This window comes from Protomyctophum bolini (assembly GCF_963924005.1).
Source record: "Protomyctophum bolini genome assembly, chromosome: 11".
In the NCBI taxonomy this organism is placed as follows: Eukaryota; Metazoa; Chordata; class Actinopteri; order Myctophiformes; family Myctophidae; genus Protomyctophum; species Protomyctophum bolini.
This window is the reverse complement of record NC_137872.1, coordinates 23,487,257-23,514,998: the sequence shown is the minus strand read 5'-3', so window position 1 is coordinate 23,514,998 and position 27,742 is coordinate 23,487,257. Positions and strand designations below refer to the sequence as shown.

General features: G+C 43.2%; 1 protein-coding gene across 1 annotated transcript; it reads left to right on the top strand.

Moving 5' to 3' along the window:
• Positions 1–639: 639 nt before the first annotated feature.
• On the top strand, positions 640–21,620 carry lmx1al (LIM homeobox transcription factor 1, alpha-like; the record flags this gene model as incomplete). Its single annotated transcript, XM_080775097.1, has 8 exons — positions 640–700; positions 1,259–1,448; positions 17,363–17,595; positions 18,475–18,638; positions 19,114–19,164; positions 19,630–19,750; positions 21,178–21,330; positions 21,433–21,620. 8 exons carry the CDS (start codon positions 640–642, stop codon positions 21,618–21,620), a joined length of 1,161 nt encoding a protein of 386 aa, XP_080631223.1.
• Positions 21,621–27,742: the final 6,122 nt, after the last annotated feature.

The following is a 27,742-nucleotide window of genomic DNA, read 5'->3' as shown; positions in this document are numbered from 1 at the left end:
ACGATAATCAATAATGTTTCTAATAAGAATTTCGATTAATTGCTGAAGGTTTGTTTTTCTTTTTTTAAATAGGCCCATTCGGCTTGTGCATGCAGTGCTTGAGTGAATTGCGTTTAATTCCAACAGTTGTTGATCCAGATAGGCTAATTCCGAATAGGCTGCATGTGTTTTGTTCTTATTTCGTTTCTAAATTCTGAGTTCTGACCAAGATAAACAAAATGTTCAACTTGTTCACTTCAAGTTGAAGGCAGATAATATAGGCCTATACTGATAATACCCCCGCATATCACGGTGTTCCACTAACTTCGAGATCAGCAAAGGCCCATACCGACACACCAGTGTTCAAGATACATTTGCCACATCAATTTATTGGTCTACATTCAAGATTTTTAAAGATTTCTATTTATTATTTATCTATTTCAAAAGGACAGGGGCTACAGTGTGTGTGTGTGTGTGTGTGTGTGTGTTTGCGTGCGTGCGTTTGTGTGTATTCCTTCCTTCCATTATTGATTTTCTTTCTTATAATTCATAAGGAATTATTGCGGTCATTCAATCCATATGTGAAGTGGCGTCGAGGGAAAAATATATCCCCTTTTTGTGCCCTTTTAAAGCGACCACAGTGAGGGAAGGAGAGAAGGGATGAAAACAGAAGAGACTCAGTCATGTCTGCAACAACAGCCTCCATCTTCAACGCCATTCGGTGAGTGAGTGACAAACACATGGCACTATCAGTCCGTTCACACTACACATTTTGCACAAAAAGGATCACACTGATTGGAAATAAGCTCTCGTCTCGATCTTTTTTGTGCGTTTTATCATTTTGACAGATACAGCTACTGTAGCCTACAGGTACAGTAGGCCTACGTCTATACAAATATGTGGTTATATGCACTTTTCGGCAATAAAAAACTTAAATCTAAAAACTTTAATTAACTCGTCTATTAAAGGAAAACGAGTCTATTAGAGGCGGCTCTAAACCTATTTGGTCTTAGCAGGCCTTTTGGTATATTTATTTTTCAATCAGCTGTAGCCTATATAGCCTCAATCAGCTGTAGCCTATAGCCTCAATAGCATGCATATCCATATAGCCTATATTGGGCAATTATTTTTGTGAATAGATAAAAATAAGTGTTCGGTATTATGCTCTCATCATCTCATGAGTCTCATCATATGCCACCATAAAAGTGCCACTCACTGTCCTGTCTCCTCGTGTGTGTGTGTGTGTGTGTGTGTGTGTGTGTGGTGCGATGCGGTGCAGGTTCAGAGTACGGCGGTGGAGGAGAGGTGTGTGCGGGCTGTGAGTCTCCCATCGCCGACCGCTTTCTGCTCAGAGTGAACGAGCGCTCGTGGCACGAGTCGTGCGTGAAGTGCGCCGTGTGTCTGAGCGCGCTGAGCGGGACCTGTTACTGCAGAGACCGCCTGCTCTACTGCAAACACGACTACGAGAAGTAAGAGATACAACACTACACACATGTCAAATCGTAACCCCGTCTGGGAGAGTGTAAAAGCTGCTGGTCAACTGTAGGTAGTCGAGCAGGTAGGGTAGTCTGGTTGCCAATGCCAATACTAATTTAACTTGTTATGTTATTCATTTAGGCTATTGTATTCGACACGCCAAGCGCAAAGGGCCGAGCCGAGATAGCATTTAGCACATGGCAGACGCGCAGCAGCAGGCCAGCGTTTGTCCAGGCTGCCAGGCAGAATATCGTGCATACCATTTTGAGTTTTTCAGTTAGCCAGACGCACGCATGAATTGTATACGTGCGTGTTTGCGCGCGAGCGTCCATATTTGGTCATTTTAGCAGTGTGCACTCACTGCACTGTGCATGGCTGGGCCATGGCCACAGACAGACCCTATGCCACAGACAGTGTGCACACACACACGCCTGTGGCGATAGAGAGCTCCAGGGGTAGACGGCTGAAGGACGAGCCTGCAGCTTGTTATCATTGTTTTGAAAAGTGTCAGACTCTCCCACTGCACCTGACATCTGGAAGAGAGAGAGAGAGAGAGGGGGGGGGCGGGGGGGAGAGAGAGCCAGAGAGAGAGAGAGAGAGAGAGGGGGGGGGGGGGGGGAGAGCCAGAGAGAGAGAGAGCCAGAGAGAGAGGGGGGGGAGGGGGATAGAGAGAGAGAGCCAGAGAGAGAGAGAGAGAGAGAGAGAGGGAGGGCGAGAGAGAAATAATAAATAAATAAACAAATAAATACATTAAAATAAAATATAGCCAAAATATTGCAATATTATAAATGAGAATAATGGGTTAATTTTCATGTCTGTGAATGAAAACATCTCCAACCAGACATTATTGGCCCTATTGAGGGTATGGCATGCATAACATGAATGGCAAATCGAGTGGCAAAGTGAGTGACAAAGTGAATTTAATGTTGTTTAAAGTCAAGTAAGACTTTTTCGGTTTGGATGTATGGGCTGTCAAGGCCAGAAAGTATAGTTTTTTGCCACTCAGTAAGTAGGCAATAGGCGTATAACTTCCGGGTATGATGATGATGTCACGCGCATACCAAGGGGCCAGCTATGCACTCCAATGTTGAAGCGCTGGGCCCTAGTGGTAAGAGGAAGGACTGCAGGCGGACCCGTGGATTCTTGACGAGGAAACCCCGTGCAACCGAGCGCCCAATGTAAAGCCCAGGTGCACTCTGGGTGGACTTCCGCATTTGGACACCAAAATTTGGTGTCCAAATGCGGAAGTGAAATGCTGAATCAGCGAAAAGACGGTACTTCCGGCAGCCTTCCGGGTGCTTCAAAACGCCACTGAGCAACTTCCACTGACATGAATAGCGGAGGGGGCGGAGCTTCGCGCTAGTTTAGTCTCTATCCTTTTAATACTCTATGGCGCATACCCTCTATACAAAATGTAACGTAAAGCGTGTAATTGTATACCCGGCTATCATAATCATGTATAAGTATATATTGAAAGTCTTATTCGATAGTGTTGATTTGGCCCCCTATACGTTGCATATGGAGGCCTGCCTTGTTGTGCATCTCTGTGCCAGACTTGGCACACAGTGCTGCCCGTGACCTTCAGCAGCAGATCAGCAACAATGTCTCCTTGTTGTCCCTGCGGTCTGTCCATCAGCGCACGCATACACGCTCGCACGCTGACGCGCGCACGCACGCACGCATGCACACACACTCCTCCCCTCTACAGCAGGTGTGTGTACTGTAACGGATAAGGGGAGCCATGCTCAAGAATTTGGAATGTGTGTGTATGAGAATTTATATGAAATATGTGTGAATTTATGGGGCATATATTTTTTCCGTCTTCTTAACCGCTTCAGCCCTATATGTACTTTGTTGCACAATGAATAGCGAAAATAGCCCATCAACAAGCTACAGTATAATATTCTATTTTTGCTGATGTATTTTTTTCTGAAATGTTTAGAATTTCCCATTAGAATTGTTTTGTGTGTGTGTGTGTGTGTGTGTGTGTGTGTGTGTGTGTGTGTGTGTGTGTGTGGTTGGTTGCGTGCGTGTATATAATAATTATTATATTTCCAACCTATAATGACATGCCCAAAATAGGGACTCCTATTGTTCTTCCTAATTGGCAACAGCTGACTGAATTAGCAGAGGGACAGAAGCTAACTGACAATAGTAGATTGACCCCCACTTGGACGTCAGCCACAAAATATGTCTAATTGTCAAATTTAACTTTGAAGAGCGATTGGATGAAGTAGCTGAACGCGTGTAGTGTATACTTCCATCCAGTCGCCTGGCACATGCTGAGCTGTAGTTCATGACTTCCTCCTCCTGCAATATATCTCGGGCTTGTCCAAATATTTTCACGTTTATACTTTGCTTTCGTTACATCACCCAAACCCACACACTCACAGACAGGCAGACCGCCTCTCCTTAACTCAAAACAAGCCCAACGCCATGCTAGGGCAATGCACACACAGTTGTGGAGCTAACCCCATGCTAGGGTAACGCACACACAGCGGTGGAACTATGTGAACACTGCTGTTTATTTGACGTACGTTGTTGTCATTTGACTCCTATCAGTGATTCACATAATATAGTCAACATCTTTGAGAGTAGGCTATGACCTAAAAAATAGGCATCCGCATCCTATTGACTTTTATCTTATTATTGTGCTGCAAAATGAATTCAAAATATAGAGTACTACTTATTAAAGATTGTGGATGAATTACATTTTATACCCTCACAAAAACTATGTTTGACTTTTGGACCAGAACACTTTAAAAAATAATATATACTGGTACTGTATATTGCAAAATTCTTTCTGGGGTAGATGGCAAAAGAGGTTGCATGTCAAACCATACAATCTTTTTGATCTTATATTAAAAGCTACATTATAATCAAATTCAAATTTGGTTCAAAATACTCGACTGATCTCATCTATTCCCTAGATACCGAAAATCGATGGTGTCTGGTTCCCTGAATTGCTGATCATCATTTATTGTACACACACACACACACACACACACACACACACACACACACACACACACACACACACACACACACACACACACACACACACGCACGCAAACACACGCTTTCTTGTGGTTGTCCATCAAATCCGATGATGACGTCCACTTATGTTCTTAAAGGGCCACTTCACCCCTTTTGCAACCAGATCTTATTTTAATGATGTTTGGGAGACAAGAAACACTTTCCTGGGGGGTTTTATGTGGGTAATTTGTGTTTTTAGATATTTCAGAATTTCAAAGTGTATTCCCATAATGCTTTGGTCCACTGCTCCTCCTTGTAGATAGGGGGAGGGCTGTCTGATTGAGACAACATGTAGTCCAGGAAATAAGTGAGCCCAGTGTCCATTACATCATGGAGCCCATGGACACTTTGAAATACTGAAATATCTAAAAACACAAATTAGCCACATAAAAACCCCAGGAAAGTGTTTCTTGTCTCCCAAACATCATTAAAATAAGATCTGGTTGCAAAAGGGATGAAGTGGCCCTTTAACGGTGCGTTCGTACTAAAGAGTCCTATCCTGGAGCCACATGTTGTATTGCAGATAGGGCATGTGTTGTAGTGGTACTGGCAGCCATGGGTGTGTTCCTCCTGTGTCTCACACTCACGCACACGCATGCACAGTTGCACACACACGCACTCAGCCATGCACGCACACACACCCACACACACACATGTTGATCTTGTTTAGTGTTATAGACATAATGGTTGTTGGTTGTTAACTGAGCCATGAGCCTTGTGTGCCCTGGTCAACAGTGCCTGTACATCCAGTGGTGGAAAAAGTACTCAAAAAAGTAAAAGTATCAATACTTCAATATAGAATTACCTGAGTAAAAGTACAAAAGTCATCAAAATGTACTTAAAGTACCAAAAGTAAAAGTACTTATTATGCAGAATACACCGTTTTAAGTTTTCAAATGTATAAAAATCATTTGGAAAATAGCCGATCTACAAGCTCACAATGCAGAAGAATAAGAAGTGGTGTATTCTTTTTGTAATTTTAATCAAAATCTACAAAGTAACTACGGTATACATTTTTCAAATAAATGTAGTTGAGTAAAAGTACAATATTTGGATCTGAGATGTATAGTGGAGTAGAGGTAAAAGTATTTGAAATTGGAAATACAAAATTGTACTTGAGTACAGCACTTAGTTACTTTCCACCACTGGTCGTGGTGGAAAGTAGGTTGAAGTTGAAGGTAGCCATGCAGGCTCTATGGTCAGAGTTAACGGTAGCCATGCAGGCTCTATGGTCAGAGTTAATGGTAGCCATGCAGGCTCTATGGTCAGAGTTAACGGTAGCCATGCAGGCCCTATGGTCAGAGTTAATGGTAGCCATGCAGGCTCTATGGTCAGAGTTAACGGTAGCCATGCAGGCTCTATGGTCAGAGTTAATGGTAGCCATGCAGGCTCTATGGTCAGAGTTAACGGTAGCCATGCAGGCCCTATGGTCAGAGTTAACGGTAGCCATGCAGGCCCTATGGTCAGAGTTAACGGTAGCCATGCAGGCTCTATGGTCAGAGTTAACGGTAGCCATGCAGGCCCTATGGTCAGAGTTAACGGTAGCCATGCAGGCTCTATGGTCAGAGTTAACGAGAGTTAACGGTAGCCATGCAGGCCCTATGGTCAGAGTTAACGGTAGCCATGCAGGCTCTATGGTCAGAGTTAACGGTAGCCATGCAGGCCCTATGGTCAGAGTTAACGGTAGCCATGCAGGCTCTATGGTCAGAGTTAACGGTAGCCATGCAGGCCCTATGGTCAGAGTTAACGGTAGCCATGCAGGCTCTATGGTCAGAGTTAACGGTAGCCATGCAGGCTCTATGGTCAGAGTTAACGGTAGCCATGCAGGCTCTATGGTCAGAGTTAACGGTAGCCATGCAGGCCCTATGGTCAGAGTTAACGGTAGCCATGCAGGCTCTATGGTCAGAGTTAACGGTAGCCAGGCTCTATGGTCAGAGTTAACGGTAGCCATGCAGGCTCTATGGTCAGAGTTAACGGTAGCCATGCAGGCTCTATGGTCAGAGTTAACGGTAGCCAGGCTCTATGGTCAGAGTTAACGGTAGCCAGGCTCTATGGTCAGAGTTAACGGTAGCCAGGCTCTATGGTCAGAGTTAACGGTAGCCAGGCTCTATGGTCAGAGTTAACGGTAGCCAGGCTCTATGGTCAGAGTTAACGGTAGCCAGGCTCTATGGTCAGAGTTAACGGTAGCCATGCAGGCTCTATGGTCAGAGTTAACGGTAGCCAGGCTCTATGGTCAGAGTTAACGGTAGCCATGCAGGCTCTATGGTCAGAGTTAACGGTAGCCATGCAGGCTCTATGGTCAGAGTTAATGGTAGCCATGCAGGCTCTATGGTCAGAGTTAACGGTAGCCATGCAGGCTCTATGGTCAGAGTTTACGGTAGCCATGCAGGCTCTATGGTCAGAGTTTACGGTAGCCAGGCTCTATGGTCATAGTTAACGGTAGCCATGCAGGCTCTATGGTCAGAGTTAATGGTAGCCATGCAGGCTCTATGGTCAGAGTTAACGGTAGCCATGCAGGCTCTATGGTCAGAGTTGACGTTAGCCAGGCTCTATGGTCAGAGTTAACGGTAGCCAGGCTCTATGGTCAGAGTTGATGGTAGTCATGCAGGCTCTATGGGGGTCGGCGGGCTTCTTCTCATAAGCCTCCATGCAGACCACCTCTAAACTGTGTGAGCCATGCAGGTCACTGAGTGGATGTTTTCCAAACCCCTGCTTTAATGCATCACTCTGTGGGATGAAGGGCTCTGAGGCCATGTCTGGCTTTACAACCCCTATGTCTCTACAGAGAAAGACCCCCACAGTCACAGCACAGAGTCACTTTTGCTTACCTAACTGCTGTGTGTGTCAGTGTATGTGTGTGCGTGCATGCGTGTGTGTCTGTGTGTAAAGTCAAAGGGCCAAGAGTTCTTTCTCTCAGGTTACGGTGTGTGCGCGCGTGGGTGCGTGTGTGTGCTTGTGTGCGTGCATGCGTGCATCTGTGTGTTTGTTTGTGCTTGTATTACTATACTTGTGGGCCAAATGTATAATAGACTTTGAGGAATAGAGAGGACATTTTAACATGGTCCTCACGAGAGAAATGATTGTTTTATGGTTAAAAGAGGTACGCTTACAATTGAAAACAGTCCAGTTGGGTTTGGGGTATTAAGGGATCATGTATTTACAAGTTAGGTTTATGTGTTAGGGTTAGGTAGATTTATACTTTGTCACTTGCTGGCCCTGCGCATGCATACACAAAAATCACACCCGTGTCAAATGAGTCCCCGGAACTTCCAGACCCACAGGAACGTGCCCAGGGTGCCGGCCTGGTTCCGGCAAGCCGCCCTGCGTCTGAAACGGTTGAGAAATGACAGAGTTACCGTGTGGTCCGTGTGGAGTCTACTGTACTGTACTGTCACACCTGAAATCGTTTAATGGCTGCTAAAAACACTCAGCTTCCCATCATGCACTTGTGCACAGTGTGAAGCTCAACAGCGCCACTTTGTCACATACATACAGACATACAAAGGGACACACATTGCTGAACAGCAATGGTGGCTGCGCCACATCAAAATAGCAGATCTACAAGCTCAAAACCCGTCTCAACGCCCTGCAGCATGTTGCAGTGTGAGCTTGTAGATCGGTGTTTTTGGTGCAAGACATCGGTGTGCATGCTATAAGTATAAGGCTTTAGGTTTATGGTCAAAATGGCACAAAAAGGTACAAATGATGTGCAATTGATGTTAGGTGTAGGTGTTGTCCTCACAAGTATAGTAGTAACAAACACTGTGCGTGTGTGCATGCGTGTGCATGTCAGACAGTCAGAGTGCTGCTGCTATAAAACACTGGGATTTAGGATAGAGATCACGTCTTCCTAGTCCTACCCCTCCCCACCCATCCTCACCCCACCTTTTGTCTCCCCCATTACCTCGTTCATCACTGTCTGCTTTGTAATAATATTTCTCTATTCCAAACCTCATTTCCTTCTTGTTGAGATTGATAGCGGCGATGACACCAATCAGTTTATCTCTCTGTTTATCCCTCGTTTTCTCTTAATCGCGCCCCCACTGTCCCCACCAAGCGGCTCTTTGTGTCTTGGGATGGGGGGGGTGTGCTGATGGTGTGGGCTGATTGGGGTACAGCGCTAATTACCTATGGTCCTGTTCTTGCAGTGATGACAGGCCTGACACTGGTCTGCAGAGAAGCGCTATTTGGGAGAAGTCAAAGAGTTGATGAAGAGCTCTTCATCGCCTACGTATAAAGCATTGATTAGCGTCACGTGGCTGAATGGTGATAGGTTGCTTTTGATTGATTGATTGATTGATTGAATGCTTTATTAGACAGAAATGCAAAACAGCATGGGCTACAGTCATACATACATTTAACATTGGGCTAAAAGAATAACACAAAAAGAGGGGGGGGGGGGGAATGAATGCCATCACCTTTCTATGGGAGAAATGGCCCCCTGCATGAAAGATGGATTTTCAGGCCTGTTTTGAAGGAAGCTTCAAGTTACCCTTGTTTGTTCTATTGGACGGTATCAGATCGTTGTCGCTCCCTCTAGTATTGTGGCCGTGGATGTCGCTCACTTTTGTGTGAGATAATTACGGTAGTTAGACGTGAGTAGCTCGCAGTGCAGTGATCATTATGGACCTCATGCTTTATGCAGCGAGGCTGAACCACTGGACGTTTATTTATTTAGATGATTAAGAGCGCTGTCTCTGTGTTGAATCTAACCCAAGTTTAGGGAAGGTATACGGTTCCATAGTGCGTTTGTCTTGGCTGCTCAGCCTGAGAGTCTGCTGTCTGATGTCTGTAGGGAGTCTGCACAGTCACACAGGCACCGAGATACAGTATGCTCACAACGCCATATATATCCATATACTGAGAGGCTAGACATAATATTTTATATATAATGTGGCTCTAAAACTTTCGAATGGTCTGGTCCCCTCTCAACCACAAATGACCTCCCCCTTTCACCAGATGATGTAGAGATGTGTGTCAAACTTATACTTTTGCCTTTACACACACACAGGAAAAAGCAGATCTGGAGCGTGCAAACTCACAATACAACCAACGTGTCATAGCGTAACTTGTTGTGAACTTCATTGCTGCACGACACCGGCAGACAACTGTAAATCACCCTTTTTCTGGACTGGAAATGAAAGAACCAGAGCGATAGAGCTAGATATTAAAATATATATTCTTCTACTATGATAAAACAACAGAAAGAAGAAGAGATGGAGTTTTTATGATAGGAATGAGGGAACACAGGGGAAGCTTACACTCGTGTATCGTTTGAAGAAAGGATGGATGAACGAGAGGTGTCTGAGAGGGGTTTTTTTGGGGGGGGGGGGGGGGGAAGCAACATCAGGGAGGACGGTGTGAGGAGTGGTGTGTATTGTAACCCCCCAACACCCCCCGGTAATATTGCCACTGTTTCTTCTTTTCTTTTTTTTTTTGCATAATGTGTGATGAGTTCCCATCATCTTTCCACCCCCACAACAATTTCATTACAGACAGCTAATAAATGTTTCATGGCAGAACAAGCTGCGCGCCTTGCCTTTATTAAATCTGAGATAATAAAAGAAGAGCAACAAAAAAAGGGAGAGAGAGAGGGAGAGAGAGGGAGAGAATGGGGGCTGGAGCAGAGAAGGAGAGATACGGAGAGCAGCGTAGACATTCTCGAATAGGGTGGCTGTATCTCCTGTTTCTGGGGCAACGGGTCCCGCTGTCCCCCGCTACAACACCATCCCACCCCCTCCCCGCTGTCCCCCACTACTAGAACACCATCCACCCCCTCCCCGCCGCATCCCGCTCCGCCAGAGAGAGACAGGAAATGAGAAACGGGCAGACAGGATATTGCGTTCTGGTGGCCTGGGGATTAACTGTTTTATCTAAACTAACACACACACACACACGGGCGCATGCAGCCGCGCACATACACGCACACACTCGTGCATGCATGCATGTGCACGCACGCACGCACGCACACGCACACACACACACACACACACACACACACACACACACACACACACGCGCGCATACTCATCCATATCCCCACACATAGCATTCATTCTTCTTAGCATCAGGTGTAAGTGACACACAGAATCACGCACGCACAGATGCGTGCGCGCGCACACACACACACACACACACACGCACACACACACACACACACACACACACACACACACACACACACTTGTCATGCCGTTTTTTTGTTGATACTTTACACAGGTATATTGCATGTGATCTTGTAATATCATATGCTGTCACAAAAGAGGGCTGGAGTCTCCCGGCCCTGATCCCATGTAGAGTTGCTCTCAGAACCTTTTTACAATTCGAGCCGTGCCAAGTAACTGTATAACTGTGAGAATCAGCATCCTTACAGTGTCTTCTCCAGTAACTGTATAACTGTGAGAATCAGCATCCTTACAGTGTCTTCTCCAGCCAGAACTAGGGATGGGACGATAGAAAATGACATGTCAAGATTATTGTGGCTAAAATGATTGTGATTAACGATATTATCGCGATAACCAAAATGTGCTTAAAACATGTTTTTATTTTTATTTTTATGGCACTTTTGTCAACCACTTGAACCCCAAAACAGCAGATCTACAAGCTCACAGCGTGTTGCGTTGCACTGCGTTGTGAGCTTGTAGATCTGCTATTTGTGACTAATCGATTTGTGTTAAATGAAATAAGAGCGTACCAAATGCACTCTTTACAGGTCTGTTTTATCAAGTATGGAGGGTTTAAGTGGTGCTGAATTTGCAGCTCAACAACAGTTAATTCACCCTAGCCGCTAGGGGTGCCCACACTTTTTTGACTTGTAAGCCACTTTCAAAATGACCAGCTCAACAAGATCTACCCAGCAGAAAAAATATGATCCCATTGCTGAAATGTGTTTAAAAATGTACCCGAGGGAGCTTTGGAATAGCGTCGCTGGCGTTACATACAGCAAGACATAACACAAAGACACTTGGAATGGGGAAATAGAGGGGAAATGGAATTGGTAGGGTGTTTTTGTATATAACTTTGTAATGCTACTGACAAATGTCAAATGTCCGATTCCAATGTTTTCCCAATGTTTTTAAATATATGTTTAGGACCATGCCATGCTGTGATCTACCTACACAGCCTTTGTGATCTACTGGTAGATCGCAATCTACCTTTTGGGCACCCCTGCCGGGCATAGCGTTTGACGGAAGACAATTTCACGATAAATGACTATCTCTGCGATGCAATTATTGTGAGCGATTTTTTTATGACGATAAACGATAATAAGGATCATCGTCCCGTTCCCAGCCATAATCGGACCATTATGGTAACTAATAATGTGAGTCTATACCAGTACTGTACATATTTTCTATTTTCTATATTAAATCAAGATGATAGAGATTATATAACTAAATCAACAATGACAGTTGTGTCTGGTTTCACAGCCATTGTTGGAGATTACGATTGGTAGGAAGAAGACTGTTTGTGATAATCGAATGATGATGCATGAACGGCCAGGGTCCACATTCAGCCATAGATAAACAAATGACAACATCTGTCAGCAATTTATTGATGTTTTATTGATGTTTGTCACCATGCACCTTATCAGTGTTTATATATACTGTTCACATAAGTGTGCAATTGTGCGTGTGACTGTATATACACCTGTGCGTGTGCGTGTGTGCTCGCGTGCGTGTGTGCACTCACGCGTACGCGTGCATGTGTGTGTAGTGGCAAGGGTAGCACGTATCGTGGGGAATGCTGGGAGATTTTAATAACACAGAAGCAGTGCAGTGAGATTTAATAAAAGGAGATGATGTGATTACAGAACCCTGGCTCTGAGCCATTTTGCTTCACAGAGCAATATCCGCTGCAAGCACACACACACACACACACACGCACGCACGCACGCACGCACGCACGCACGCACGCACGCCCCCCACATACACACACACACACACACACACACACACACACACACACAGACACGCACACACACTTAAGAAATGGATTCTAAACACAACGCAACTTAAAAGTAAGATTGTTACATACCATTTGTACTTTTCGCATGCATTCCTGCATGATATATCATTTTGCGCTTATAATGTCAGTGCAGTCGTAAGTAGCCCTTCATTTGCCATACTTTTAGTGGCAATGTGAGCCACTATAGGTAAGTTCTCGGATTGAACCTACTGTATACCTACCTATCACTATATACATATGAACAAACACCTCATTATATTCCTATAGTCACAATACACTTGACATTGACAAACAGCACTCTATCCTAAAAGTACACACAGAAATGAATGACAGGCTTCTTTCTGGTGGGTCTCCACATTACATTGTATGTTTATTTTTTTTGTCAAATCTGTTTTATTAATTAAGAACGTTAGATTACAAAATATTGTATAGGTCTATAGTCTAATTGTTTTTCTTTCTTTGATACAACAAAATCCAAACGAGAGAAAACAAAGAGCGCTGCATGTGCTCCTGTCAAAATAGAGATGGGATCATATGACATTCCCAGAATAATTAGAACAGCATTGTATGTTTTAATGGACATTGGTCTGGATGATCCTGAATTTGCTCAGATCGGGTAGACGGTAGAGTAATCATTTCATCATGAAAGCAAATGGTGAAAATGTGCAGAGTGTGTGTGTGTGTGTGTGCGTGCGTGCGTGCATGCATGCGTGCGCGTGTACAGTATGTATACTGTACACATAAAATATAATAAATGTACACACACACGCACACAACATATGTTATAGGCCTAGGTCAGAGCCACGTGGTCCTGTGACTTACTGTACACGCAGACAATACAACATGAGCAGAGGAATGAGCTGACAAAACTCACCACATATCTGTTTCTGTACATCACCCACTTTACTTCCAAGCTTCTCCAACTTCAATCTTTTAATCTGGGGTCTCATACCCTTTGCTCCCCCCATCATCACCAGATTCAGATTCACCAGTTGTGACTGAATCTGGCCATAGATCTGTACTGGTTGACACCCGTTTGAATGCTTTGACTCTGGAGACTCTCTTTGATATTTAGACCTGTTGGAACCTACAGTATATGTTGTTATACCTTTCAATCCGGGAGCTACCTCTGTGTCATTAGTTGTTGCTATACACATGTAGCCCTAGCATTTACGTCAACCTGCAACAGGCCCGTTTTTATTTGTGACCTAGTCATGATTGATTGCCCCCTAAGCCAATGGGAGTCTGACCCCATGCATACTCTGAAACGCCACCTAAGTCAATGGGAGTCTGACCACATACTCTGAAACTCCACCAGCCAATCGCGTGGTAGCAACCTAGTCATGATTGGCTGTCTCCTAAGCTATAACACGGAGCGTCTGATAACACTGGCTAATGTTATGAGCTTACTTGGAGAGCAGGAAAAAAGAAAAGAAACGGAGACAGTGCTTGTTTCACCTGATAAATAGCTATGTCATCATTTTTTTATTTGTTTTGGAAGGTTTTCAGAAAACTTATAGGTCAGGTGTTTTAGGTGGTTAGGTTAGGTTTTAGGTCTGAATGGGTTAAAAGTTAAAACCCTCTATACTTACGGTAGTAAACAACTAGGCTTACTTAGTTGACTGGGGTCGGCTCTGTGCTTAAAACAGCCAGCCGACATGTTATGACCTGTTGTGAGCTTGTAGATCTGCTATTTATGGCCAAGAACAGGGATGCTTGGTACAGATCATATCACTTCATGAAATGAATAGCCACCACAAGTAATGTCCACGTGAAGATGTCCTCGCAGACACCTTGGCAAACAAAACAAAACAAGACAAATCCCCTTTTCCCATGTGCCACCTCATGGTCTTATACATTAATTGAACTAACCTAGATTCATCTAGAATTGAATGAACCAACATTAAGATTGAACATTAGCATGTTCAATGGCTCTGCCAATGTGCAATTTAAATGAGAATGTCCAAACACATTATTCAGACAATGATTATTGACTACAATCCAATAAAAAAGATATAGTGGTTTAACTTCTAAAATATAAATATTGAATCATAAAGTAAGCCAACAGGAGGTTGTCTCTGAGTAGACTGTTTAAACTTGGCATTGTGGCCAAATTTACCTCTGTCGTGTGGCTTAGCTGCTCAGCAAATGGTTAAACCATTATGTCCATTGTGATTTATTGAGAGCTATATCCCCCGGCCAGTGTGAATGATACTTCTATTAGAAGGATTAGACTGATCTACTTACAGACCCCCCTCTGCGACAGTTGCCCCAAGTTACCTTCATTTGCCATGTTGAGTAAATTCTCACTGCGCTGTGCACACTCCGATTAAGGAAAGGGCTAGTCAAAAGCCAGTGTTATTAGTCTACTTTCAAGAGCGTATACTGTTGTATGTTTTCACTGTGAGCAGAAATGAGTTTGTGATGCGAGTAGTAGTTGAGTCGAGGTATGCGGTTGTAACTATAGGCATGGAGGCGGAGCAAAGGACTGAAATGATGATCTTTTGTTGGCGCTAGTGGATGAAATGGGACATGTTATACATTACTATGACCTTGTGTACAACTAAGCAAAAACTGATGAAAATGTGATGCTGTGCTTCCACAGAATATTATAAGCATGAAGGTGAAGTAGAATGCACATACAGTACATATACAGTACCATAACAGATTTGTTTGCCTACTGCGATGCCTGTGTTTGTGTTATGATGTTAAGTTAGCGACACTGTCATTTGGGGAATTTGGGGAGCGTTTGGCAGATGGATTGATAGAGATTAGCCGCAGCAGCTGCGTTTGGGACAGAATCACAGATTAGGGGCTCTAATGTGCAGACCTGGCTCCTTCTCTGCTCTCCAGATTTGGGCAGCAACACCTTCCTATCACTCAGTCAGGGAGCATCAACACTTGTGTCCTCCGCCCCACCCCTCTCACCCCGCTCCCCCGTTATCCATCCCCTCTCTCTTTCCCTTCAGGTTTCGCTTATTATTTTCTGCACATTGTCCCACCTGCCAACTTAAGTATCTTTTGAATTTTACATCTATCCTCTGACTGTCTTCCAAAATCGTCTGGTTGATGTGATATGTGATGCTCCAATAGACCAAAGCTTCCTCGATATCAATATGTACTCATGGCAGGTGTGTTGCAGATGTATTGTACTCACACAGGTACGAGGATAGCATAGGGTATTGTTGCCCTGGGTAACCAGACAATATCTGTATATGTGTCACGGTATATGTGATTGTGTGTATGCTTACGTGACTTTATGTATGTATGTATGTGCGTTGTGTGTGTGTGTGTGTGTGTGTGTGTGTGTGTGTGTGTGTGTGTGTGTGTGTGTGTGTGTGTGTGTGTGTGTGTGTGTGTGTGTGTGTGTGTGTGTGTGTGTGTGTGTGTGTGTGTTTGTGTGTGTGCATAAGAGAGAGGCGAGAGATTAACCCCATGCTATCCTCAATCCCTGGTTATGAGTTTACAGCGTCTGTCTGGCCATCGCACTGTTTAAACAACAATCTAATTAATCCTGTCTTTATTAGTTTCAGTGAACTGGGGAGGCGGGCTGGGAGGGCGTGAGGGAGAACTGGGAATGCTGGCAGAAAATGCCACGGAGGGAGGGGGAGGGAAGCAAGTGAGAGAACAGGGATTTGAGAGGAATTTAGTGGCAGTGTCTCTCCGGCCTACTGAATGGAAATGAGGATGTGAAAAGATGGCGAGGCGGGAGATAAATTTAAGGGCTATAACATCTCACAGGAGGAGAGATAAGAGGGACAAAGGGAGAAAGTGATCATGGGGGGAGATGACCAATGGACCGTGGAAATTAGTCTGTTATGAAAGTGGAGAAAATGTGAAACTTTGTTCAACCTGCGCTTTAGTTCTCAAGGTTGGGGTCCGGAGACCCCCAGGGGTCCGTGTGTGTGTGTGTGTGTGTGTGTGTGTGTGTGTGTGTGTGTGTGTGGGGGACGGGGGACGGGGGGTTATTATATTAGTTAATATAGCATCATTCAAAATCTGTTTTTCCACTTAAAAAATGTGACAGTATATACATTGGCTATTTGAAAATAGCTGATCTACGAGCTCACAATGATGTCTTGCATCGCAACGAACTGTGAGCTTGGAAATCTGCTATTTTCAAAGAAATCTTCAAGAAAGAATTTTGAATACTTTTGAAACATTTAAAAAATACAAATCTTGTATGGGGGATCCCTGGCACAAAATATTTTAATATGCCAAATACATATTACCACTGCTTTAGATCGCCACATGCAAGTATTATGGGTGAACATGTCATGACAGGTATAGCTCCTCCATCAATGGTTAACTACTGCCACCTGCTGTTGTTAGAGGGGATGAACATAAATAATTCCACAATACTGACAACTTGTAATTAACAATGTGTGTTGTGCAGAGTTGGTGGTTTATATGACCTTGAATTAACTGGCTATATCCCCAAGCATTCGACACAAGAGTAAATTTGTTAAAAAGTGCTTTCTCCATCTCTGCTGTGTTTTGTCACACACATCCAGTTTGTTTTTGTGTTCTTTTTCTGATTTTGGCAGCAGATGTTGATTTAGTTGTAGTCATAGTCTTTTGAATAAAATTCCATTTAGTTTTTAGTATTTTGGTGGCGTTGAATGAAATGCTTGATTTATACTCATCAGCTATTTCCGGATAGTGACACCTGCATACAACCAACCAGGCATACAATGATTTGTCTTAGTTCTACTGGATCTCTTCTGTTCTCCACTAGTCCCTCCCTAACATTGTAGCCTAGTTTTTATTTGTTAACAAGATATCAGGATATTTAGTGTCTAGTTTTAGTCATCGTAGCTTAGTTTTCATTTACTTCTTATTTTGTTTTCGTCATTGAAAAAAGGAAGCCGTCAGAGTTGACTCCTGTGTGTGCGTCCGTCCGCAGGCTGTTTGTGAGGAAGTGCAGTGCGTGCCTACAGGTGATCGGGCGCTCAGAGCTGATCATGCGCGTGCTGGGGCAGGTGTACCACCTGGGCTGCTTCAGCTGCTGCGAGTGCGAGCGCCGCCTGCAGAGAGGCGACGAGTTTGTGCTGAAGGAGGGCCAGCTGCTGTGCCGCGTCGACTACGAGAAGGAGAGGGAGATGCTGGCCGCCATCAGTCCCACGCCGACTGAATCAGGTAACGCTGCAGTGGTCCTTGTTGAGGGAGTTCCAATGCAGGTTGTCCCCAGCTACTGTAAATGATGGAGAGTTAGTAACCAAATGGACGCTTATAGATCTTTAACTCTCAAGAGTGTAAAATTAAACCAGGTTTCATTTTATGCTATGTAAGATGAGGGCTGTATAGAAGAATTGTTATTTGGATCAACGTTTGCCTGTTATCTCTCCTATGGTACCACATCAATACAGCATGGAATTGTGGTCAAAGTCTGATCCAACGATGACAAAATATTCTAAGTCTTGGGTCTAAGAGACTCTTCAAATGGTGTATGGTCTGACGTTGGTCTGTGGCTCAAATGCCAAATAAATAATAGACCTTGACATGAATACGGTTGAAAACCACTGAAGTAACAGAGAGGTCCAAGCCCAGTTTAAGTTAATTTATGATAGTTGTACTTGCCCTGCTGAACCTCTTGAGTATTTTCCAGGGTATATGGACACACACAACATGCCTGCTATTCAGTTTCACACATTCCCTCCTCTGGGAATCCCAATATGGACTAAATTGTTCTGCTGTTGGCAGCAGAGCAGCTTCACTGGAGTTCTTAAGTACATCGCTCCAGGGCAACTTAACCACTTTTAAATGCCATACATGGTTGACCAGAGTCCCTCAGGGCTCTATGCTAGAAACGTTTCTGTTTTCCCTCTACATTAAATATCTTCACTGAAAATAGAACATAGATCTGCTATATATTCGTTTCCCCAAGAATACAGATGCTGTGGTTTAAGTGTTTAATCCTCGATGTTTCCATTTTCTCTGCCTAGATTTCCTCAGTCAGCCTCGGAATTTAAATTGTGACCGTCCTGAATGTGATATTTATGTGTCCGTTTCACTCAGTTAAAAGTGAGGATGAGGACGGTGGAGGGGGCTCTGGAGGTGGGAAGGCTGGTGAAGAAGGGAAGGAACACAAGCGATCCAAAAGACCACGGACCATCCTGACCACCCAACAACGGCGTGCTTTCAAGGCATCCTTTGAAGTGTCCTCTAAGCCGTGCCGGAAGGTGAGCAATGCCAGCATATTTTTCTACTCTTCATAGGCTGTAGGGCAGGCTTCCTAAACTTTTCAGTTTGAGCCCCAAAAGAGAACTTTGGCATCGTCCCGTTACTTAAACTTATTAAAATACATGATGAATTAATCTCCAATGTCCTATTTCGACAGTGAAAATAGCCAATCTACAGGCTCACAATGAGCTGCATCACAATTAGGGATGTCCCAATCACGTTTTTTGCTCCGATTTGATTTTGAGTATCTGCCGATACTGATTTTTATCCGATCCGATATTTATGTTTACAGACCACTTATGCCATATCACAATTGTATAATATTTTCTTTAAAGTTTTGAAATAAAAGTAATCATTAAATACAATTCATACTAAAGGTTATCAAACTGGATATTTACTGATCCATACAATCAGTTATTGTAGGAACCACTGCTGTAGGTTATTACCATCAAGTCGTTTGTCTTTCAACTGCAGGTGAGAGAGACACTGGCCGCAGAGACGGGGCTGACAGTGCGAGTCGTGCAGGTGTGGTTTCAAAACCAGAGAGCAAAGGTTAGATGCACTACATATTCCTAGAGATCATATAATATATATAATAGTATTATTATTATAGAGTTACAAAGTTCTTTACAGTCAAAGACATACAATATTCAATTGTAAACATGAAACACAATGAATATAACACACAACGTGTAATGAAGTGTAAGTGTAATAAAGTGTAATAAAGCAATAGGACACAATCAGAGCATCACTTAACCCATTTAGGCCTGACGTCGAAATAAAAAAACGTTGGCTCTGAAAGAATATATATTCAAAGATTTGTGCCGCATTTTTACGATTTTAAAAAAAATAGCTAAAGTATAACATAATGCTTAGTTAAAACACCAAAAGGGGTTCCCGCCCAAAATGGTTAATTAAAAGCTACGTAGGCTACAACAATGGATTTTGGGAAGTGATTTAAAAAGAAAAACTAACATGTGCTTATGTCAGATGAAGAAGATAGCTCGCCGGCAGCAGCAACAGCAGCAGCAACAGCAGGAACAAGAGCAGCTGGGAGGGGCCAGGAGGGGCCCCAGCAGAGGGGGCCGACAGAGCAATGACGACAGTGAGGGTAAGAGAGACTAACTTTTTTTGCTTAAAAAAAATAAATAATAATTGATTATTTTTGTGTATAATGACTGAAATGCGGACACTGGGTTGAAAGTGGTTAAATCGTTTAAACGTATCCATAGTTCAGTTTTGACAATTAAAGAGAGGAGGCAGGTGGAAAAACCCAAGATATTGTATAATAATAATAACAATAATAATAATAATAATTGAATCGCCTTTAGTTGTTTGGGAGTATTTATCACTACATTTCCACATACTGTAGTGAGAATTCGTCCTCTGTACTATTTACCTATAACTACTTGTATCATTGTATCAATAGCAGTCGGTGCTATTAACACAGCACCCAGGGAGTAGTTAAGTGTCTTGCTCAAGGACATTTTGACATATACAGTAGACATGGGGGGTGGGCGGTGCTGGGGGCCTGAGCGGGCCGAGGTGGCCTCCCTGTACAGTCTTTAGTGATGTGTGCACTGCAACACTATGTAGTCTCTGTGGCGCAATTGGTTAGCGCGTTCGGCTGTTAACCGAAAGGATGGTGGTTCAAGCCCACCCAGGGACGGAGAATGCTTTTTCAATTCAAAGGGGCTTTACAGGTATAGGAAAACATACGTTTTGTGTGAAAATGGTATACAGTATACAGTTGGAACTTGGAGGGGGGCAGCATTGTGTAAACTGAGCTATGTCACAATGTGTCATTGTATGAAATGTACATGTTATGCAGTTATATAGTATAAAGCTTTTTGAAACAAATGGCACCAATCTTTTGCAGTCATTTTGGTACAAATAGTAGAACTTTCACCCAAAACTATTTCGATTCAGATTTAAAATGCTCAACTAGTATGAAAACAATTTGTGGAGAGGTGATCTCCCTGTTCAGTCTTTGGTAGTGATGTGTGCAATGTAGTCTCTGTGGCGCAATTGGTTAGCGCGTTCGGCTGTTAACCGAAAGGATGGTGGTTGAAGCCCACCCAGGGACGGAGAATGCTTTTCAACTAGTATGAAACGTAGTTTGTACTTTGGCTTTGGTGTTACACAATCAAGAACAACACTGTGTGCGTTTGCGCGCCCAGTGAATGAACGTGCGTGCGTTCATTCGGCCACCGCCAGCACGATTGTCGCTGCTCCCCGACTGGACGTGCTATTTTAGAGTTTCCTCCCACTGATTGGTTAAGACACTGTTGTCCGACCAAAAACACTAGCGGTGGTTCCTGTGTTGCGTTACCTTGAAATCGGTGACCTATGATATACGGTTTCAACGGAAGTAAAAGCTGTACCTATTTGAAATAGTCTCGCACAGGGCCCGGCAGGCTGCGGGCCGTGGCACTTTTCAACTACAATACATACATGCGTACATACTGTACAGACTATTGATTGCTGTGAAAAAGAGAGGTTGATATTGATGGTGTTTTTTTGTGTCCATCCACACAGATGGTTCTAGTACTCATGGCATGGATGGGTTGCTGGGGTACCCCTCCCTGCCACGTCAGCAACTACTGGCCCTGGACCCTAATATATATGGAGGAGAGCCATTCCGACATGGGCTTACACCACCTCAGCTGACCAATGAGCTCCACCCTTATGGTAAGTGGAAGGATGGGGGTGGGGGGGGCTAGTAGATTGCAGATGTTGCCCTAACAGTTCTATTTCATATAATGTGTTTATTCCCGTGGTCTTCCCATTCAGACTCAACATACTCCGTTTTCCTCCCAGACTCAGAGACAGTTTTCCACGATCTGGACAGCGATGGGAGTCTCAGTCACCTCGGTGACTGTCTCTTGGCGACGGGAGATGGTGGTCTCCTGCCAGGACGAGTTGTGGGAAACCCAATTGACCGCCTCTACTCCATGCAAAACTCCTACTTCACCTCCTGACCCCTATAAACTCTCACCCTCGCCCACCTTTCACCTCTCAGAGATGCAGCTAATGGAGTCTGTCCATCATCATGCCTGTCGGACCACTCTCCATGAAACAGCCTATACGCCGAAACACGATTCTGAGCTTTTAATCGCAAACCAAAACCAATATGGGTCAGGCATAGTAATAACACCAGTTAGCACTTCTTCAGATAAACATTAGATTGTCTGTAGGTTTTCATCAATATGAATCACATGCTGGAAATAAACACTGAAAATGTACAGGAAATGTAAAAAAGAAAAGAAAAAAGAAAACCTAATTTTCTCCTGTGTAATAATTACTTGTTTAATAAACCGTAGGGTTTTACTGCACTTTTCCACTAAAAAGGACAAACAAAAGGTACTTATCAAATAACATGTTGGCACAAGTTATAATTGTGTATGCTTTTGTACCTACTGTAATTTATTGGGGATAATGGGTTGGTGAGTGAATTAATGGAGCTATACTGTAGGTATACACTTTTGGAAGTCTTGACAGGGTTTATTTAGAAGCAAGTCTAAATTAAATATGTAACTTTCATAAGTTGTTTTTGTAGAAGGTCTAGTAGTTATTTTATGTGAAGGACTGAAACATATAGTATATTATAGATCGGAGAAATAGTTTGCTCTCAGGTTAATGTCTATGTTTGTGTACCCTGAGCTGTAACTCAGGACACAGAGCCAGGTAGGATTGCAGTTTCTGTCACCCAATAATATAATTGGTACATACTGTATATTGTATAAGAAAGGTGTTTTGGGGTAACTCTTCAAGTAGAACAATTTACAGATACGATTAGTAGTAGGTAACGCAATGAGGATTGAGGAAACAACATGGACCAAAAAACATTAACATTTGTAAGCATTTAAGCCCAAACCACAACAAACCACAAACAAAGGGTCGAGACGGGACAAGACGGTTAATGTTCGTCCCACAGCGGTGTGATATGTCCTGTTGCACGTCGACCCAAGTCATTCAACTGGTTCAATTCAGTGGCCCAAACCACACCAAAGGGTCGCCATGCATCTACTCGCAACCGTTTGGTTGCAAGGAGTGGCATGATGGCGACCCTTTGGTGTGGTTTGGGCTTTAGGCACCACCACAGGGTCATCTGAAGAGCCTTATACGGAAACAGGGTAGTAATGCCTGATTTATACCTGGTTGAGCACCGTGTCGTGCACCGAGTAGCAGGTTGGAAAGATCAGTGCTTAATGCGTTGCTCGCTAGTGCTGTTTAACTGCTGCTTTGGTTACATGATGCCTGTGCGCAACTAAGTTTAACTCCGGCTTAAGCAATCAGTGATTTCTGTTTTCTCTTTTACGTTATAACTGTTGGTATTTACTTAAAAAAAAAAACAGGAGATAGAGAGCAATGGATACTATTAAAAAGTTAGGATGCTGGGTATGTACTGATGTGCTCTAATGTACAATAAATGTGAATATATGACTGTGCTTACAGTTGATACCATTATTATAGATTTATGTCATTTCTCTTTATTGAAAACATCTCCTGGAAATTTATGTTGTTAGGTAGATATTTTGTACCTACTCCTGTGATAATCGACAAATATTTATAGTGTAGCATGATATTTGTGTGTCACAAAATAGGTCTGAAAATATAGCCTATAGACTCAAATTGGAGACCGAGCATTGTAGAATGTTATTTTACAGCACTGGGGCCAGACTTGTTTCTGGAGCAGAATAGTTCAATTAGAATAGGATGTTTGTTTTGACATATATTTATCAGTGATAGGTTACAGCTTGTGCCATTCTGTCTCATGGCGTTGTTTGACTCCAGTGACTGACTTATTGCATTTTTACAGTGATATTTTTGTGAATGTAACTTATTTGTGTGGTATTAGGTCAGTACCTACTATCTGTTCTTTTTGTTTGGTGACTGACAGGTGATGTGCTTTGAATGTAATGTTGCCATATCTTCAATACAACCTGCCATTTCATCTTTGAAGTACGTCTGCCTTATTTACTTGATGCACAGTAAAATCCTCAGTGTTAATTCACCCATACGTAACTAAGGGTGTACACCAGGGATACTCAAATAGATTTACCTGTGGGCCACATTACAAAAATGGCAAGGGGCCAGGGGCCAGTAGATAAAATTAGACATTAATGATACTTGATAACTTCTCTCTTTCAATTGCTTTATTTTCGCAAAATTTCCATTTCCGCAATTTCCATTTCCGCATTTCCGCAATCTCCATTTCCACCATTTCCGCAATTTCGTTCGAGTAATAGTACAACTCTAATAGTATTACTTATAATAATGTAATTAAAGATAACTTCATTCAGATTTATTTATTTTTATTTCATTTTCCAGATTTTTTTTTCTTCTTTTTTTTAGATTTTCATTGGTGGGCCAGTCATAATGGTCCCGCGGGCCTGAGGTTGAGTATCACTGGTGTACACATGTAACCACGCCTATACCCACACTATACACTTCATTGACCAGGTGGCAGGGTCCCCTTGGGCTCTATATGTACAGTAGGCTCACTTCTTTTTCCCCACACCAAATACACTTTATTTGGTTTTATTTGTTCACTGAAAATAGGGTTAAATTAAAACGGTGGACTTTACTGTGTATACATGGTGATGCATGGATCACCTTTACGGCAGGTGAAAACCAAACACATTACACTTGCGACGAAGAATCTTTTCCACTTGATTGCCCGCCCACAAACCTTGATAAGTGAACCAGAAAAGAATTGTTCTGCTTGGCAGTCAAAGGGCTCATAACTCAACATCCTCCCCGTCTGTCTCGGCGTTCCCACTGATTAGACGGGACTACCCCCCCCTCCTTCCGCCTTCCTTCCCAGACTCCCTGTTCCTCAGTTGCTGGGTAGCCAGCAGAGATGTGTGGGAGAGAAATACATTCCAGCTTAATATTTAACTGTGACTCAGATGTAGGAAGCAGGAGGGTGGGAGTGAGGGACACACATGAGTAACAGAAAACAGAGGATTACCACTGCCAATGAGTAATGCAACTCTGATATCAAATTTTAATTATGTTGCGCCAGATACCGCTCCAAACTACACCAAAAACCTTACTTTTATTTTCACATGATTATACAGTACTTACGCACGGCAACTCTTTGTGTTTTCAGATACATGAGTGTATTGGCAGCATTCACCAGTTATGAAAGGCATCAGATACATGTTGAGAGAGAAATTACAGTAGTCCCAGCGACAAGTGGATGTGTCACTATTAATGGGTTTGTTCCTTGTCCAGAGGTCAAAAGTGTTGCTGCACATAACTTGCTGTGACTGTGATGACATCCCTTGTGGAGCAGTCCATTAGTTCTGTTCTGAGGTAGACGGATAATTAACCACTGGATTCTAGGAGGGCTGAGGGACTGAGGTTGCAGCTGGGAAAAAAGTACATGTAAAAGGTTACTGATGGTAAACAATGTCTATAAATGCACAGAATCTCTGTGTCTGTGTTGTCTCTGAGTCGTCGTCTTCCCCCCTCCATCCCCACACACACATAAAACAAACAATAAAGCAAACATCCACTCTAGCCTGGCATGGCTAGACGAATGCCCAGGGATCTTAGGTTATTATTATTTTTTGCAGCGGCAGATTCGTCCGGTTTCCAGGCTAGTACCAGGTGCAGAGCAGTCAGAGGTGAGAATCCACAAACAATAAAGTCTGCACACTGGATCATGCTCCAATGTGTCAAATGTATTTGGTTTCCACTAATGGATGTGACGTTTCGAGCCTCACCGGCTCATAGGCGCCAGAGGCCGGATCATTTGGGTGTGAATGTCCCCGCACTATTTATTTTTCCCAACCGGCGCTGGTGGTCTCTCTAGAACTGTTCCCATTTTGTTGCGCAGTCATCGTTTGTGTATTGGCTGCCGCTGCGTGCTTGCCTCTCGCCTCAATGACCATTCTCGCTATATAGCCTACCCTATGTGCAGTAACTGCAGATGCTCTCTAGTCTCAACCCTCAATCTCGAATAGTGTCCCCCCACTTGTACGTCCCGATGACACCACTGCACCGGCTCTTCATCAGACCTCAGTATGGTGAGGCTTGAAACGTACACGTAGGAATTCTGTCCATCCGTGGTTGGCTAGAAATATCTATGAATCTACAAATCTCTGCATCTTTCTGTCTGTGTCCCTTTTATGCCCATGGATATCCCTGACATCAGCAATATGACATATTGAAGACACGGGCCTACTGATGTAACTCAGTCAGGGCTCCTCGTCTCTTGTTTGGAATGTCATTTGAAATACATCCTATTTTGTCTGTGCTAAACTGTGATGCCAATGGTGCTGGTAGTAGTGTAGTGTGAGGAAGGAAGGCACTGGAGCAACTCAGACAGTTTTAGCCCTTTCTATTTCACAGGGTGCAAGTAAAAATTGACGTTTCGATGTATCGGCCACATCTTCATCAGGTCATGTAGTGTAGTGTGTCACTCCAAACCAAACTACTCTTTTTTTTTAATTATAAAAGTCTTGAATGAAGTCATTGGTTTAAAAATCAGCTACTTTACTTTACCCACACAGAAAAAGGCCTGATTTCATTCCAGCTCAAAATGTTATCAGTGATTGTCCCCTCTCTAAAATCGGTTATGGGTATCGGTCATAAAAATCGATCCATATCAGCCAGGCCCTAATTTTAGCTCTGGCAGATTCGTATGGTTTCCAGGCTATAGTGTGTGATGTCAACTTGGATCTGGACAGGTCCAGCAAACTCACCCACTTCACTCAGATCCACTGTCTCGCTGCATCCAAGAAAACGTGCTAAATGTGGTGTGCAGGAGGCAGCTGAGGTCTGGTTTTCTCTGAGACACCGGTCAAATTCTTCAAACTCCTTGGAACAACTTGACCCAATTTTCTGGATGACTGGGCTACCAAAAAAATGTGGGAGATGGAAGAAGAAAAAAAGAAACCACATAAAAAAAATATGCTTTGATAAAAATATGTTTGCAAGAAAATCATTAGCCTACCAGACCAGAAAGAAGGGGATTTTCAATGCCTTACTGTGCAGATGTGCACTGTGCAAGCTTCAGCTTCAGTTCCTCACAGTCATGTTGCCATGTTGATGGGTTGGCATGCACACATGAACCATATGCCTCCATTTCTTTAGGGCAATATTTTGCCGTGATCTCCATAGCAGCCTGCCTGAGTCAACAGATAACGTTCATGTTTAGCTAGATAATAATAATAATAATAATAATAATAATAAGGGTAATAATAATAATAATAAAACATTGCCATTGCCAATCAATAATAACCATATCATAATAGCAATAGACTGTAAATGTAGCAATAAAGGTATATCATTAGTTAAGAATGTAGTCTACAAATGCAGTAGTGAAGTCACATTTTGAACGATATTAGCCAATATCGCACACATAGTCAGTCACACACTGCAACCTTATTATTCATGAATCATGAGGAATCCTATCAAGCAGACATCAAGTCCCGTTAATGTAAACAATGAACAGTAGGCCTATGTTACACACATTAATGAAACTACGGTACTTCTTACATGTTTTGGAACAAGTGGCGGTTTGTCTGTCTCTCAAATTAATGAATGGAAACAGCAAGGTTACAATGTTACCAGCGTAGGTCTGTCATGTGCGTCTACTACCGTGTTACTAACTACAGCCTGAATTCTATAGGACGAAAAAATGTGACATTATGAAATGTATTTAACTTCTATTGGCTTCAAGTTATGTCAATCACGACCCAGATTCCATTTCTAAAAGGGACCGCAACACCATGTTGTTGTGGGAATTGTGCTACTAATGCATTAGTTTAAGGCAACTTCAGCTAAATAAATACGGATATTCACGGTATTCTTATTTCATGACAATTTCACCGACCAGAAAACGATTCGCCTTTTTTTGACAGTTACAACTGTTTAAAAACAAAAGCTGTTTATCCCAACCTTCTCGTTTATCTCGCGTAAACAGCGAGCAGACGAGAGAGCCAGTGAGAGACCACGGCGTGGCACTTTGCGTGGTTGCGTACGCGGAAGCGTACGGTCGGTCGGTTCAGTGGGAGAGTGAGAACGAAAACGATTCACTAAAAAAAAGAACGGAATCTTGTGAAGACGGGGAGAGGACCAGACACTG